General features: G+C 43.8%; 1 pseudogene and 1 gene segment (V, D, J or C); both read right to left on the bottom strand.

The window, feature by feature from the left end:
- Positions 1-1,960: 1,960 nt before the first annotated feature.
- Positions 1,961-2,500, bottom strand: LOC137770250 (Ig heavy chain V region MC101-like). The segment is given in 2 exon segments: positions 1,961-2,352; positions 2,437-2,500. Coding segments are annotated over 2 exon segments (456 nt in total).
- A 5,888-nt stretch (positions 2,501-8,388) lies between these two features.
- Positions 8,389-16,195, bottom strand: part of LOC137770152 (uncharacterized) — a 29,987-nt pseudogene continuing 22,180 nt past the window's right edge.

The raw sequence follows: 16,195 nt of genomic DNA, 5'->3' as shown, positions 1-16,195 counted from the left end.
AAAATTGAGTTTTATTTTGTAAGAAAAATCGCACCTTTAATTTTAATCCATTTTTATATTATTCATTTCCAACTTACACTCAGAGCAATATAATTTGGTCATTAATTTATCCAGCAATCATTCTATACCGTATTATAAATGCTAATGACTGTTACATTAAGCACTTATATGTCTTTTTGGGGATGATCATCATGTCACCTGTGAAAAATGGGTGATGTCTCTTTTCCAATATGATACATTTCCATACATGTCTATCTGAGTTTATATCATATGTGTATTAATTGGCTAGTGTGGCCATTACAGAATTACAGAATTGGTGGATTAAACAACAGAAATGTATTTCTTTGAGACCTAGATGCTAGAACTCTAAGATCAAGGTGTCAGCAGGTTTGGGTTCTTCTCAAGCCTTTCTCCTTTGCTTGCAGATGGACCTCTTCTCACTGAATCCTCAGATGGTCTTTTTTCTCTCTGTGTGTGTGTGCATCCCTGGTTTCTTCATGTGTGTCCAATATTTCTCTTCTTATGTGTGACAAAGACCCTTGATCACACCTTAGCCAACAGGCTCCTTGTAATTTGCTTCTCAACTAGTCTTGACCTGTGGGCTTCTGTGTTTATATTTGCATGGCCAGGTTTTGTCAAGACCCCTGCTAAGTGAGAATAATGAGAATCCCCCACCCTTGAACTCTGATCACCCTCAATATTTCATCAAATCCATCAAACCTCCTATCACCCACATGATATCTGATCACACTGGTCTCTCTTTAGCAAGAATCCTTGTGAGTTTATGTAACCAGAATCCCCTTAGCCTGTATTTCTTCTCTTAATAATTTCCCGTCCTCTCCACCCCACCCTCTTCTTGGCTATAAGCCCCCACTTGCCGTGCTGTATTTGGAATTAAGCCAAGTTTCCAAGGCTGCTTCTAATATGCAGCAGGGAGTTTTGTCTTCATGTTTTGGATGAGATTTATATTGGAAACATGAATAGCAATCACCCAGCCCATGGCCATATAACTCACGCCTGAAGGAAGCTGATCTGTCATGTATATTTTCTCTTAAGTCCACTCACGGCCATTTGTGCTTAGGGACACTAGACTGTTCTTCAGCACTGTGCATGGGACCACTTTAAACAATTGCCAAAAATCACAGAACTGTGAAAATCAAGGCACTAAGTTGACCCCAGAAAGTGCTCATTTACATGATAGGAGTTGAACTAAGAAAAGAGTTTATCACCTTTACTGACTTCAGCTTGGTATGTGTGTGTGTGTGTTGGGTGATTCAAAGAACCAGCCACATTGTAAATGTCCATGAATGACCATGGAATGACAGTATTTATTTGGCGTGCTAATAAAAGCTAGCAAGCAGAATTTGCAAATATGGAATCTGCGAATGAGGATCATTGCATGTGCAGTACTGGGGCTTTCTGGCATTAGAGTCTATAACACTGCATGCTGCAGAATTCAAACTGTTTGTGCAGGTTGACTAAAACTAGAAAGAGTATCCTTCCTTACACAAGTAGAAAAACAAAAAGAATTAATGTTTAAAAATACCCTGGGCCAAAAAAAAAAAAAATATCCTGGGCCTTCTCAGGACATTCACCAGTTTCATGAACTTCAGACTCCCCTTGAAAATTATGGTGAATCTCAGTATTTCATTGAGCTCCGTTGAGAGGAAAAATAAATCAGAGAAATCAAGCTTAATTCCTGAATATTATATTATATGTGTGGAGATATATATATATATATATATATACATATATGTATATTTCAATAAAAATAAAAACTAAAAGAATATATACACACAACCCTTTTCTGAAAGCAATATAAACCACAACAATGAAATGAAACATTAGGAAAAGGAAGAGGGTCTCTGGTGGAGTCCTGGGCAGAAGAGGAAAGCACAGGTTCTAACAAGAATCCCCTCCCAGCCCTCGCTGCACAAGCTCCTTGGGCTCAGATTTGTACTCAGTGGGTCCTGAGCGTCCCCTGGTTGTTACGGGCCCCCTTGCAGGGAGGTTTGTGTCTGGGCTCACACTGATTTCCCCTCACTGTGTCGCTCGCACAGTAATACACGGCGGTGTCTTCAGTTGTCAGGCTGCTCAGCAATAAATAGACTTGGCTCTTGGAGGTGTCCCTGGTGATGCTGAGCCGGGACTTAAGAGTTGGGTTATAATATGTGCTTCCACCACTCCACATTGCACCAACCCACTCCAGCCCCTTTCCCAGAGACTGGCAGGCCCAGTGTACACCATAGCAGGTTAATGAGAATCCAGAGACAGTGCATGTGAGGGAGAGGGTCTGGGAGGGCTTAACCAGGTTGGGTCCTGACTCCTGCAGCTGCACCTGGGACAGGACACCTGTGGACAGAGAGAACCACGGTGACTCATGGGCTCAGATGCAGCTTCCCCATGTGTTCATGGCTGAATCCCTGAGACACTCACCTCTGGGAGCTGACACCAGAAAGAATAACGACAGTTGATCCATCTTCTTGCCGATGAGATTCATTATGCCCAGAAAATCTCATCAAGCATGAGAAGAAGTCTGAATTTGAGTGAACTGGTAGTTTGTTTTTACCTTGGGACCTAAGTGGATATTTGCGTATAGGAGGGAACTTTGCATAAAAAACAGAAAGTAGTGAAGGGAGGTCTCTGTCTCCAGGGCTTCCCCAGTGAGGAGAGGCCTGACTGTGCCCTCAGAGAACTCAGCCTCAACCTGGGCTCCCGCTCCCCATGCCCAGGAGGCCTCTTTGTCCAAGAATGAAACGATGCTGAAGGCTCGTTTGGCAAAGGCTCAGTGGAAGATTTGGGGAATAGACTTTAATCCCATGGAGGTATATATCTTCACTTATCAAATACCCACCAATTATTCAGGATCCTTCAAGTTGTCAGACACAAACTCTTATTTTTCCCTTTCTGCATTAGCTCATGTTTTTTTACTGGATATTCAATTATTGGAGACACAACCTACATGGAATAATCACACTGAATTCAGGTAAAGATGGGTAAAAATTAATATTTATTATAATTCACAACAGAGTTAGTTTCTCACTTAACTTGTGACCATTTCGTCATGTGAACAGCTTAAATACTATCAAGTTTCTCTGGAGGTGGATTTGTTCATAACAACTAACCATGCAGTTAATTGTGTGGACAAGGTTGTCATTTCTGACAAGATACTCATGGTTTCCAGCATTGCTGACTTGGCCAGCAGCGTGTCCTGCTTTTTTCCTGTGCACAACTGAGTGTCTGCATGAACATCGTGAACCTAGGACCCCCCTCCTTGTGGGTGGACATTGAGGAATCCTCAAGGCTACCAAGGACTAAGAACAGACAGCTACAGGAAGTTCCTCAGCACTCCCGTATGCTGGGTAGGTGACCTGGTCACAAAGCACAGACTCACTCCTCCTAAAAGTGTTTATTTCTTACTCTCTGTGTCACTGCCAGTGAAACTGAAACCCAGCACACATAGTTCCCACCATAGTGGGTGAGAGAACATGCATGATTCTTGGAAGTAAACCTTCACAGTGAATGGATTGCAGAGTATGAGGGTGTCATGGTCAGAGGAAAGCCCCCACCTCAGGAAGCAGGTTCCCTTGAAAACTCCACCTGAGAGCAGCTTCCTGAGTCCCTGTGTCACTGAGTCCCCGGACTGTGCCTGAGGTCATATAAATAAGTGGTGCTGGAGAGCAGAACACAGTTCCACCCCATTACACTGTGGGCACTGAGGATGTGGCCTCACCATCAGCATTTCAGTCTGCAGGGATGTAAATTGGGAATCACGATGGTAACAGCATGTCTGAACTTTATAGTGGGCTTGCCAGGGGTGTTGAATGTTGTCATCAGTGCCATCAGTGGTATTATCTCCCCTGGGAAACAGAAAAGACCAATGTCAGTCCCCATATCTGACTGACACCATTTTACATGTAACACTGGTCTACTCCTGCCCTGAGGTGTCACACCTGTAGGACTGGGGCAGGTCAGCTCTCCCTCAGCCCAGTGATCTCACCTGTACACTGACTGATGTAGAACCTGCTGTTTATGAAAAGCTCTTTCTTCCATACTATTTCATGAACAGAGTTCAAAATATATCATATTGCTTCTAGGTTTTTCGATAATATCAATAGTGAAAATTAAATAATAAAGAGTCAGCCTGCCTGAATGTAGATAATAGGAGAGTCAACTAAAGCAGGATGGGCAAGAATCACAGGACAAGTCTGGACCCTCTCGTCTGAACCTGAAAAGTGAGCTGATATGCTGTGGGACAGGGGAGGGGAAGGATGGCATCCAACACCTAGAACCAGGTGAGCCCATTATTCACCAGGTGGAAGCAGGGCCTGCATTTGAACAGATGCACTAGCATCTGACCTGGCCTTCATGAGCTGGTGGACTGGAGGAGACCCATACAAATTCATGTTCACATAGAAGGAAATATAACCAGTGTCTTTATGTTTGGGGATGTGTTGTTAGGGTCTGTTTACCCCTAGGAAAAATGTGTTAGCCCATAAGCACTAAAAAAGCTATTTTGTCATTTTGTCTTTTGTAGAGAAAAGTGGAGGCAATTATATCTGGAGACTAGATCATATTATAATGCTGGAGGGAACATCCATTAGAGATGACCAAGGTGGATGGTAAAAAGTAGTGGTGAGATTTAAGTCATATTCTTTTGCAGGTTACCAGCGATGGTCACACCCAGACTGTGATGGGAGGGAGAAGGAAAGATCATGGTGGGCTTCATGGTGAGCGCAAGGACAGGTCCCTCTGATGGCCTCTGTATTTATCCTTATGAATGTTCCAGAGCATAAACTCAGAATGGGGTGTGGACTTCAAGAGAGTTGAGGACAGATGCTTGAGGACATTTAACTTCTTTGTTGGAATCGCTGGGCAAAGAAGAAACATGAAATGTACTGGAAAACAGCCGTGTCCCTGGGTGATATTATATTTTTTGCCTTAGATGTTACTGAATATACGGAGATTCACTGTCCTCACATTTCATCCTATAGCTCCACTTAGAATCCAGTTTTAAATGTGAGGGATGTAGATGAAACTCACTTATTATGAGCAAAAGTGGTGGCTAAGTTTTAAGAGATATAAGCCAAAGTTATGTATATGTGTTACTGAATTGCAATTGTCAATCTCTTCTCTAGAGCAACATAAACTAAAAGTAATAATGATAGTTCAAAAAAGCATTGCTTTCATTTTCAGCCATGGTGAAAACCATAGAATCATTCAAGTAACAATCATTCACAGCTTCAGATCCACCACAGGTAAAAGTTAGGGTTAGAAAATGGTCATTCTAACTGAGGAAATCTCACTCTCTCATCAAGGATCTGAGTCTCTGTGGATGTGCAGCATAGTTCTTACCTGCAGGACGAGAGGGGGTGTCTTTTGGCCCATTTCTGTTTTTCCAGAAGAGCATCTCTGAAGAAATCCCACCTCCATTTACCCATGCCATCCTCATATCTGATAGAAGCCTTTGAGTCTACTGTCATATGTTCACACAAAAAGTTCCCCATTGTTTAGGCAGTTAAAGTTCATTTAACTTCACTTTTCATTGAAGGAGGAACACCTAATAATTATGAAGCTTGAAATGAAACCACTTACATTAGAACTTTATCCAAAGACAAGCCACAGACTGGAAGAAAATACTTGCAAAAGACATGTCTATTATATCTGATTGTTATCTAAAATATACCAAGAAGTCTTAATCTCAACACTAAGAAACAGAGAAGACTATTAAAAATCGGCCAAAATCCTTAACAGACACCTCACCAAAAAGACACACAGGTTGCAAATAAAGCTATGGAGGAACATATGTCACAGGGACATGCAAGTCAAAACAACAAGGGCAAATCCCTGCAAATTTACTAGAGTGACCCAAATCAGAACCTCAAACAGTGGGAGGATGTGGAACAGCAGGGGGTCCATTTACTGCTGGTGCGGATGCAAAACGGGGTGCACCCTGGGAGACATAGTGGTGGCTTCTTACAAAAGTAAACATACTCATCATAAAAAAGACCAATAGAAATAGCAGTGGTGGAGTTCCAAGATGGCGGAGCGGTAGGGGAAGTGGAGTTCCTCTCTCTCCATGGATGCATCAGGAACACATCTACAGGTGCAGCAACCCTCACAGAACACCAGCTGAACACTAGCAGAAGAGCTTGGACACTGGAAAGGACTATAAAGATCCCCACATAACTGGGTAGGATGAAAGAAAGAAGGGAGAAGGAGGAGGAGAGGAAGTGAGACCTGCACCATGGAGGGGGGGCGAGGTTGAAGAGCTGAAGCAGAAGAGAGATTCCTGCAACTGGGGAAGCCCCCTCACTGATGGGGAAATCGGTTGGGACAAAAGGAAGCATTTGAAGTTGTCAGAAGAGGGTGTAACTGCCGATCTGTGGCAGATGGGACAGAGTGAAAACTGCACAGACCGTCTGTGCCATGTCCCTACCTGCTCTGGACTGGGACGTGTGTTCACCAGTGTGCACGGTGGCTGGGAGCTGGAGCAGGGGGATTAGAGAGCAAATCCAGGGCGAGGACTGCTATTGGCTGTGGGGAGATGGCCTGAGGGGACGGGAGGGAGGAAATCCACAGCAGGGAGTGCTTATGGAGGAAAACTGGACTGCCATGGAAGCAGGGCGCTACTGCTGAGTCACACGCAGGGTGTGGAGCCACCATTGCAGCCTCTGTCTCCCCACATGCTGGCGCCTGCTGCTGGGCCTTAGTAAAAGCATTGCCAGGGCTGGCCCTCATGCACCTGCCACCCAGTACTAGAAAAAGCCCCCGCTAGGGTCATATATCTTGCACTTATGGCCTCTGGATTCCCTGCACACCTAGTGCTGCCAGGGCTCCTGGGATCCAAGCAGCCATGCCACCTCTGTACCCTGGGGAGACCCAGGTGCCCCAGGGCAGCCTCAGGAGCAGAACCCTGTGGGTGGCTCACATGCAGAGGTGGGGATAAACCACAGCTGAGCCCCAGGTGCGGGGCGACTAAGGAAGAGAATCAAAAACCTTTCCATCAGCTGCAGAAGCTGCAGATTAAATCCCAGCGATCAGCCAGGTAGATCTTACGTCTATGGAATGTCTGAATGGACAGTGAGTGCTCCCACAAATGAACACGGTCTAGCTCTGGCAGCTGTGGACTTTGGGGGCAGCACACGTGGGAGTTGGGCCAGAGCAGAGTCTGAGCTGTCCCCACAGGGCCCACAGCAGGTCCACAGCCCAGCACAGAGGCACTGGAGGGCCTCCTGTGGAGGCAGAGGTGGGCCTGGCTCAGGACAGGGGCAAGGACACTGAGACATGAGGCCCTAGGAAAACATTATTATTACTATTATTTTTTATTATGTTTTGATTTGTTCTGTTGTTGGTTCTGTTTTTTGTTTGTTTTGTTTTTATTATTATTTTTTAATTTACTCTTTTGGGATTTTTTTTAACCTATTTTTTATTTGTATATATATTTCTATTTTTACTTTGATTTTCTGTTATTTTGGTTTTTTTCTTTCCCTTTTTTAAAAATCATTTTTGTCTGTTTTGTTCTCTTTGCTTTATTCTCCAGTTTGTGCTCCACTTTGGTTTGTGTTTTGTTTCTGTTAACTTGGTTTTTAATTGTTTGATTTCATTTTTGGGTTCTTTTGTTTGTCTGGTTGTTCTCATGTTTTTGTTTTCTTTGTTTCTGTTTTTGTTTCTATTGTGTTTGTGTGTGAGTGTTTCCTTGTTTTTGTTTTTGTTTGATTTTGCTTTAACCATTTGTCTGGGGTTTTGCTTGTCTTTTTTTTTTTTTTTTTTAATCACCTTTATTGCTGTGACTAGTGCCTTGCTGGGTTATGGTTCCCCAACCAGAATTTGGACCTGAGCCTCTGGGGCAGAAGCACCAAGTCCAGTATGCTAGACCACCAGAGAATTCCTGGCCACAGGGAATAATAATTGGCAAGAGCTCTCATGGAGGCCTCCATCTGAATCTAAGACCCAGCTCCACCCAAATGCCTGGACCCCCAGCACTGGACGCCTTACACCAAACAGCAAACAAGACAGGAACACAAACCCACCCATCAGCAGACAGGCTGCCTAAAGTCATACTAAGTTCACAGACATCCCAAAACACATCACCTGACATGGCCCTGCTCATCAGAGGGAAGACTCAGCTGTACCCACCAGAGCATGGGCACCAGTCCTTCCCATCAGGAAGCCCATGCAAACCACTGGACCAACCTCACCCACGAGGGGAAGAGACCAGAAACAAGAGGAACTATGACCCTGCAGCCTAGAGAAAGGAGACCTCAAATACTGTAAATGAGACAAAATGAGAAAACAGAGAAATATATTGCAGGCAAAGGAGCAAGATAAAAACCCACAAGACCAAATAAATGAAGAGGAAATAGGCGGTCTACCCGAAAAAGAATTCAGAGTAATGATAGTAAAGATGATCCAAAATCTCAGAAATAGAATGGAGGCACAGATCAAGAATATACAAGAAATGCTTAAAAACGACATAGAAGAACTAAAGAACTAAAGATAGATGCACCACAATGTTCATTGCAGCACTATTACCAATAGCCAAGACATGGAATCAACCTGAATGTCCATCTACAGGTGAATGGACAAAGAAGATGTGGCACATATATACAATGGAATATTACTCAGCCATAAAAAGGACAGAAATTGAGTTATTTGCAATGAGGTGGATGGACCTCGAGTCTGTCATACAGAATGAAGTAAGTCAAAAAGAGTAAAAAAAATACTGTATATTAACACATATATATGGAATGTAGAAAAACGGTACTGATGAACCTATTTGCAGGGCAGCAACAGAGATGCAGACATAGAGAATGGGCTTGTGGCCATGGGGCAGAAGGGGAGGATGGGGCGAATTGGGAGAGTAGCATTGACATATATACACTACCATGTATAAAATAGATAGCTAGTGGGAAGATGTTGTATAGCACAGGGCGATCAGTTCGATGCTTTGTGATGACATAGAGGGGTGGGATAGGGAGGGTGGGAGGGTGGCTCAAGAGGGAGGGACTATATGTATACATATATCTGATTCACTTTGTTATACAGCAGAAACTAACACAATATTGTAAAACAATTATACTGCAATGAGGGGGGGGAAAGCAATAGTGCTCTTTTGCATGTACCTGAAAGAGAATAAAATTTAGGTCCAGGCAAAAACCTGCACACGCTGTTTACCTAGTTTTATTCATATTTGTCAAAATTTGGGAAAAACCAAGTAGCTCTTTCATAGGTCAATGACTTTATAAAATGTGTACTTTCAGACAGTGGACACTTAAATGTCACACAAATTGGGAAGAAACCTCCAAGGGTGTGATGGAAATGCAAAGTAGAGATGCCAGAAGAACAAAACTGGCAAGATGATGTCAGGAGTGTGAAAGTGGCCCGTGAGGACTGAGGTTCCTAAGAGGTTGTGCAGAGTGAGGCTGAAGAGAAGACAGCTTGGGTTTGTCAGGAGGGAAATTTCCCTCTCTGCTCCTCTTGAGTTCTTGAGGCTGGACTAATAATGAAGCGGACAAAAACAGATTAGCAGGAGAAAAAAAATACATTTCAAGCATGAGTATGTACATGCCATAAAAATGGATCTAGAAGTTACCAAAGCAGGCAGCTTTTATATTTTTAGACAAAGATCCAATATTTGTGAGGAATTGACAGGACAAAGAAATGTATGCTTTGGTGCTCAATTAGTGAAGAACCTAAGCAGAATTTGGGCTGGTGTAGTCATTAAAGAAGGAACAAAGTTTGTTCATAGAAGCTCCCAGGCCTGAATTCCCCATCCCTGGTGATAAGAGTGTCCCTGTGTAATGGAAAGCAGGGTCCGGCTGCTCGCTGCTCAAAAGCCAATAAAGAGGCAAAGTTGGTGGAAAGGAAAGTTTGCTTTTTATTGGATGCCTGCAACAGGGGAGGGGGAAGACTTCTGTCCAAAGGCCACTGCCCCCCAAACTGAGAATCAGTGGGAGGGGGCTGAGGGAGGGGGCTACATGCATAGCAGCAGAGTCAGCTCTGACAGTCATCTTGATATTGGTCATGCGGTGCTCTGACCAGTGTCATCTTGATTGTTTAAGTACAGTTAACCTTCAGTTCCAGGGTCAGTTTCTTCTCATTTCTTTGAGGCCAGTTCCTGGAATTGTGGCAGCTTATGCCATGGCTACAGTCTGGTCATCATGCAGTTAACTTCTTCCTCCTGGCAGGAGTTTCAGTATCTACAAGACGGCTCACAGGACATGGACAAGAATATTATCTATAGCCATTGAGGAGGAACTAAAGGTCCTTGATTTGCTTAATGACTCAACTATTATTATTTAGTCTTGTTGGACAGTTTTCCTTTCTTTCTGCATTTGCTCACTTCTCTGATTAAATTTATTCCTTGGCTAAAGTTTTTCCACAGACAAAAGGCAGGCAGAAGGCATGAGGTGAAGGAACATTTCACTTCCACTTCTAGATGCAGGGAGAGCAGTTTTCACATGGGAGGTTTATTTCTTGCTTCAGGGAGGAACGTCAAAATGTCCCTCTGTGTGGGCTCTTTCTTAACTCACTTTAATTCATAGCAATCAATATGCCATTGAGGCACATTTTAGGGTGGCCTACCCTGGGCCCAACAATCAGTATCTATTTTATTATTTTTAAAAATATTTATTTATTTATTTATCTATTTATTTTTTTATTTATGGCTGTATTGGGTCTTCATTTCTGCACACGAGCTTTTCTCTGGTTGTGGTGAGCTGGGGCTACTCTTCATTGCATTGCAGTGGTCTTCTCATTGCGGTGGCTTCTCTTGTTGCGGGGCACAGGCTCTAGGCTCATGGGCTCCAGTAGTTGTGGCACTTGGGCTCAATAGTTGTGGCTTGCCAGCTCTACAGAGCAGGCTCAGTAGTTGTGACACATGGGCTTAGTTCCTCTGCAGCATGTGGGATCTTCCTGGACCAGGGCTCAAACTCGTGTCCCCTGAATTGGCAGGTTGATTCTTAACCACTATGCCATCAGGGAAGTCCCTTGTTTTATTATTTTGTTTCTACATATGCACAAGAAGCATTGTGATGTAGGTATCGATTTACCTGCATTTTACATATATGAAGCTAAACTGTAGCCTGGATTTGGTAGGCAGTTTGCTGGAGACACACATCAGGGAACAGTGAGCTTGCTTACCCATTCCTGGGCTTCTCCACACTGGACCTGGCCGCCCCTGCAGGCGTTTCTGGATAGGGGTGGGCGTGCCTGGTGAGGCTGCAGGACTCTTCCTGGAATGAGAACATGTGTGATTTCCCTGCATTCTAGTGCTCACCTAAGACACTGTGGTGAAGAAAGGGGCACAGATTTGTTTTCAGCAGTTTCTGAAAATTCATGTTATTACCCACCTGAATATAACCTTTCCCTTCCAATTATCTATGTGTCTACTGGTCATAGCATTAACAATGCATACTTCACACAACATAAACTACATAATAGGACAAGATGCAGGTATTATCTAAGCCTATAGGGATTCTATTGGACATGGAAACAAGGAGCACACGTAGAAACACCCCCACTGACGTCCCCTCTTACTGGCATCATTCCCAGTGACCCACTGAGGATCTGATGGCGCTGCTCAGCTCATTTATGCTTCTCATGCAAGAGGTTAGCAGGCAGGCAAAGAGCCACCATCCTGGCAGGGACAGCTGGTCTACCAGTAGGGCAGGGCTGAGATTTCACAATGAGAAAGGAAGAATATGTTCAATTCTTAATAAATACTCTATGATACTTTTGAAACTGCTGAATTTAAACAAGATTTAGACAAGGGAAAACCTGAGTATCTAACTTTAAGCGACTATCTGACTTTGTACCTTAGACATTTCCCCCCCCTATTTTGAAAAGCCTTTCTAATTCAGAAACTGAATGTGTATGCACAGAACCACAGTCCAGAGAGGTTCCCCTGGGAAAATTGCTATATGGAGAGCAAGCTCCAGATCCTGACAGGAAACCACCCTTAGCTATGATCTGCGTCTGCTACTGGGGCTGAAACACACAGTTGTGGGACCTGAGCACACTGTACATGCCCCCTCCTGTCTCCCTGCAGGGAGGTTTGTGTCTGGGCTCACACTGACTTCCCCTCACTGTGTGTCTCTCGCACAGTTATACACGGCCATGTCCTCAGCTCTCAGGCTGTTCAGTCTGAGATACAGTGTGTTCTTGGAATTGTATCTGAAGATGGTGAATCTGCCCTTCACAGAGTCTGCATAGTATGTGCTATCACCAGTATTAATAGGTGAGACCCACTCCAGCTCCTTCCCTGGAGCCTGGCGAACACAGACCATGTTATAGCTACTGAATGTGAATCCAGAGGTCACAGAGGAGAGTCACAGAGGCCCCCCAGGCTGCACCAGACCTCCCCCAGACTCCACCAGCTTCACCTCACATTGGACACCTGAAAACACAAAGACATCCTGGTCAGGAAACTCTCACACTTGCACTGATTCCCTCATTCATATTATCAGTATCTCTTTTTCTCCGTAAATTACCTCATAAAATAGCTGCAAGGAAAACCCAGCTCAGCCCAAAATCCATGGTGAGTCATCTGTGTTCAGTCCTGACCCCCGAATGGGAGCACCTGGGAATCCTGGGGCTGGGGCTCCTCTCCCAGAGCTGCAGGGTCAGGGCTGGGCTGGTTTTCATCAGCAGAGGGAGGACCTTATTTGCATGTTATCTGACTATACAGCAAACATGGGGGTGGTCTCTGTAGAGAGGGCAGTATCTGAGAGCAGAAGTTTGCGTACTGGCTGATTTGGAAACAAGGATACAATTTTACAGATGAAAAAGTGCAAACAGAAGCACAGATGGACAGGGCTACATTTCCAAGAGCAAATGTCTGGTAAGAGTGGCCCCAGTGTCTGGGCCTATGCTCTTTACCACTCAACCTGATTGCTCCCAGAAACAACTTCAGGACACAGGGGGCATGCCCAGTGAGGTATGCAGAACCCTCTTCTTGTAATGAGACTGGGCATGATTTTGCTGTATGTATTATTTAGTGTTTTCCTAGAGGATGTATAGAGAACCAGGGTTTACGCAGGTGCGTTGGGGTCTGATGTTTCAGGGGACATCATCTGTGTCTCTAAGTGTCCTTCTCTATGCATGCATTTGGTTTTTTGTAGCATCGAGTTCTAGCTGACATATAATAAGCTGCACATATTTACCATGTACATTTTACAAGTATTGGCATTGTGTACAGCATGCAAGCATCACCGCAACCAAAATAATGACTACATCCTTCACCCCAGAATGTTTCCTGTTGTTCCTCTGTAATTCCTTCCCGACTCCATCCCTCTTCCCACCCTGTATGCAGACAAAACGTGTGTGTTGTGTTTGCATCAGGCACTTCTTATAGTGCTGAGTTGTATTCCAAAGTGTGAATGTTCCTCGATTTGCTTTTGTGTTCACCTTTGATGGTATCTGGAGGTTCCCTGTGACTGGTTATGTAAGTATAGTTGCTACACAGGAAGTGCACACCTTTCCAGCCCCTCTTCCCAGATAAGCTTCCTGTCTCCATTAAGGGAGTAAACTTTGAAGCCCTGGTGATGATCACAACAAAGGCACATGCTCCGTTAAAGAAAGCTCCACCATAGGGCAATCAATGCCTCACCTGTCTCCACACCTATCTTGTACCAGCAGATGTCTTCTAGAGGGCAAAAAAAATCAAGGAAAGACATGCATCTCACTCCTTATTTAAGAAGTGTCTAGTGAAACTCAGAGTAAACAAAGGAGACAAAAGCAAGGACATCAGAGGAAAGTTTACCTCAAACTATGGCTTTTCTTTTCTTTTAATAAATGTATTTATTTATTTATTTATTGGCTGCGTTGGGTCTTCATTGCTGTGCGCGGGCTTCCTCTAGTTGCTGCGAGCAGGGACTACTCTTCATTGTGGTGAGCAGGTTTCTCATTGCAGTGGCTTCTCTTGTTGTGGAGCACGGGCTCTAGGCATGCAGGCTTCAGTAGTTGTGGCTCACAGGCTCTAGAGCGCAGAGTCAGTAGTTGTGGAGCATGGGCTTTGTTGATCTGTGGCATGTGGAATCTTCTTGACCCAGGGCTCGAACACAGGTCCCGTGCACTGGCAGGTGGATTCTTAACCACTGAGCCACCAGGGAAGCCCTGGGTTTTCTTTTCATTGTTTTTTTTTACAATGAGTTTGAAAGAAACAAGGTTTTCCATTTTAACTCCAATATCTCAACATTTCTGTCATGGATCATGCTTTTGTATCATCTCACTTGTTTCTGACATTTCATTTTTCTTTAAAAATGTATTTTAAGCTGTAGAATTCCCTTTCAACTGCATTTAGGTCTCTGCCATCACTGTTGAGATTCATTATTGAGCCTCAATGTGTCTGGCACTTGGTGCAGGATCTGGGAAGAGTGAGAGCGGTTCTCACTCCTTGGAGCTAGGACAGACTTAGTGAGAATTTGGACAGTAGGAAAGAGAGGGCAATGTTGAGGTCGGTTTCCTGGGACAAGAGAGGGTGGGCAGGGGTCAGGTCTCTGTCTGACGGGTTCACATTTTCTGTAAGTGTTCTCTTTCTGGAAGTTGACATATTAGAACATGGTCCCAGGAACTGCTTTCAGAGACCTGCCCAGAACCTGACCCAGCAGTGTTGTGATGGGAATATGTCCCTTTGCTCATCATCCTGCCTGATTCACATGGAAATCTGAGAGCTAAATCCCTCAGGTGGGCTGCTTCTCCATCTAGGAGACTCAGGATGAATACAGATGAGGGCAACCCCTGATCATCAGTGTCCACCCCAGTGGATGACCAGTGAGAAGTTAAAGTGTATCAGAGAGGACAAGGACCCTTTGAGGAAGATGTCCTGGGGGGGATCCTCATTAATGCTGGAGTCAGTGTGTGCCAGTCTGAGGGCAGAGAACATGACTTGAGCTCGTGGAGTGGCTGGATTGTGTTGGTGTTTCTCAGAGATCTTAAGAATTCTTGAAATATTCTGTTTGTCAGTATAATAAAACAATTAGGAACTGACAGTAAGTTTCCCTAGTCATAGGTGATATCTCATGTCCAAATACACAATGTTAGCTCCTCATTTGGTGGCTACAGTAAAAATATAAAAGAAAAGCTAGGAAAACAAAACCAGAAATGTGCCTGTGGACACTGACAGCTTTTATTTATTTGGTTGGTTTATAGTTGTTTTACAATGTTGTGTTAATTTCTGCTGTACAATGAATTGAATCAACTATATGTATACCTATATCCCCTCCCCCTTGGACTTCCCTCTCACCACCGTCATCCCATCCATCTAGGTCATCACAGAGCAACGAGCTGAGCTCCCTGCACTATAGAGCAGGTTCCCACTAGCTATCAATTTTACACATGGTAGTGTGTATATGTCAATCCTAATCTTCCAATTAATTTCAACCCCCCTTCCTCTGCCCCCGTGTACACACATCTGTTTTCTATGTCTGCATCTCTATTCCTGCCCGGCAAATTGGTTCTTCTGTATCATATTTCTAGGTTCAACAGATATGCATTAATATACGATATTTGTTTTTCCCTTTCTGACTTACTTCACTCTGTATGACAGACTCTAGGTCCAGTCACATCACTACAAATGACCCAATTTCGTGCCTTTTTATGGCTGAATAATATTCCATTGTATATATATATACCACACCTTCTTTATCCATTCATATGTTTTTGGACATTTACGTTGCTCCAATGTCTTGGCTATTGTAAATAGTGCTGCATTGAACAATCTGTTACATGTGTCTTTTCAATTACGGTTTTCTCAGGGTATATGTCCAGTATTGAGTTCCTGGGACATATGGTAGTTCCATTTTTAGTTTTTGAAAGGGACCTCCATACAGTTCTCCATAGTGGCTGTGTCAATTTACATCCTCACCAACAGTGCAGGAGGGTTTCCTTTTCTCCACACCGTCTGCAGCATTCACTGTTTGTAGATTTTTTGATGATGGCCATTCTGACCGGTGTGAGGTGATATCTCATTGCAGTTTTGATTACAGTTCTCTAATAATTAGTGATGTTTTGCATCTTTTCATGTACCTCACGGTGATCTATATGTCTTTCTTGGAAAACTGTCTATTTAGTTTTTCTGCCCATTTTTTGATTGGATTGTTTGTTTTTCTGATACTGACCTGCGTGTGTTCTTTTGTATATTTTGGAGATTGATCCTATGTCAGTTGCTTCACATACAAATATTTCCTCCCAT

Source organism: Eschrichtius robustus, chromosome 1 (genome assembly GCF_028021215.1).
Source record: "Eschrichtius robustus isolate mEscRob2 chromosome 1, mEscRob2.pri, whole genome shotgun sequence".
Classification (NCBI taxonomy): Eukaryota; Metazoa; Chordata; class Mammalia; order Artiodactyla; family Eschrichtiidae; genus Eschrichtius; species Eschrichtius robustus.
The sequence above is the reverse complement of the archived record's forward strand: the minus strand, read 5'-3'. Positions and strand labels throughout refer to the sequence as shown.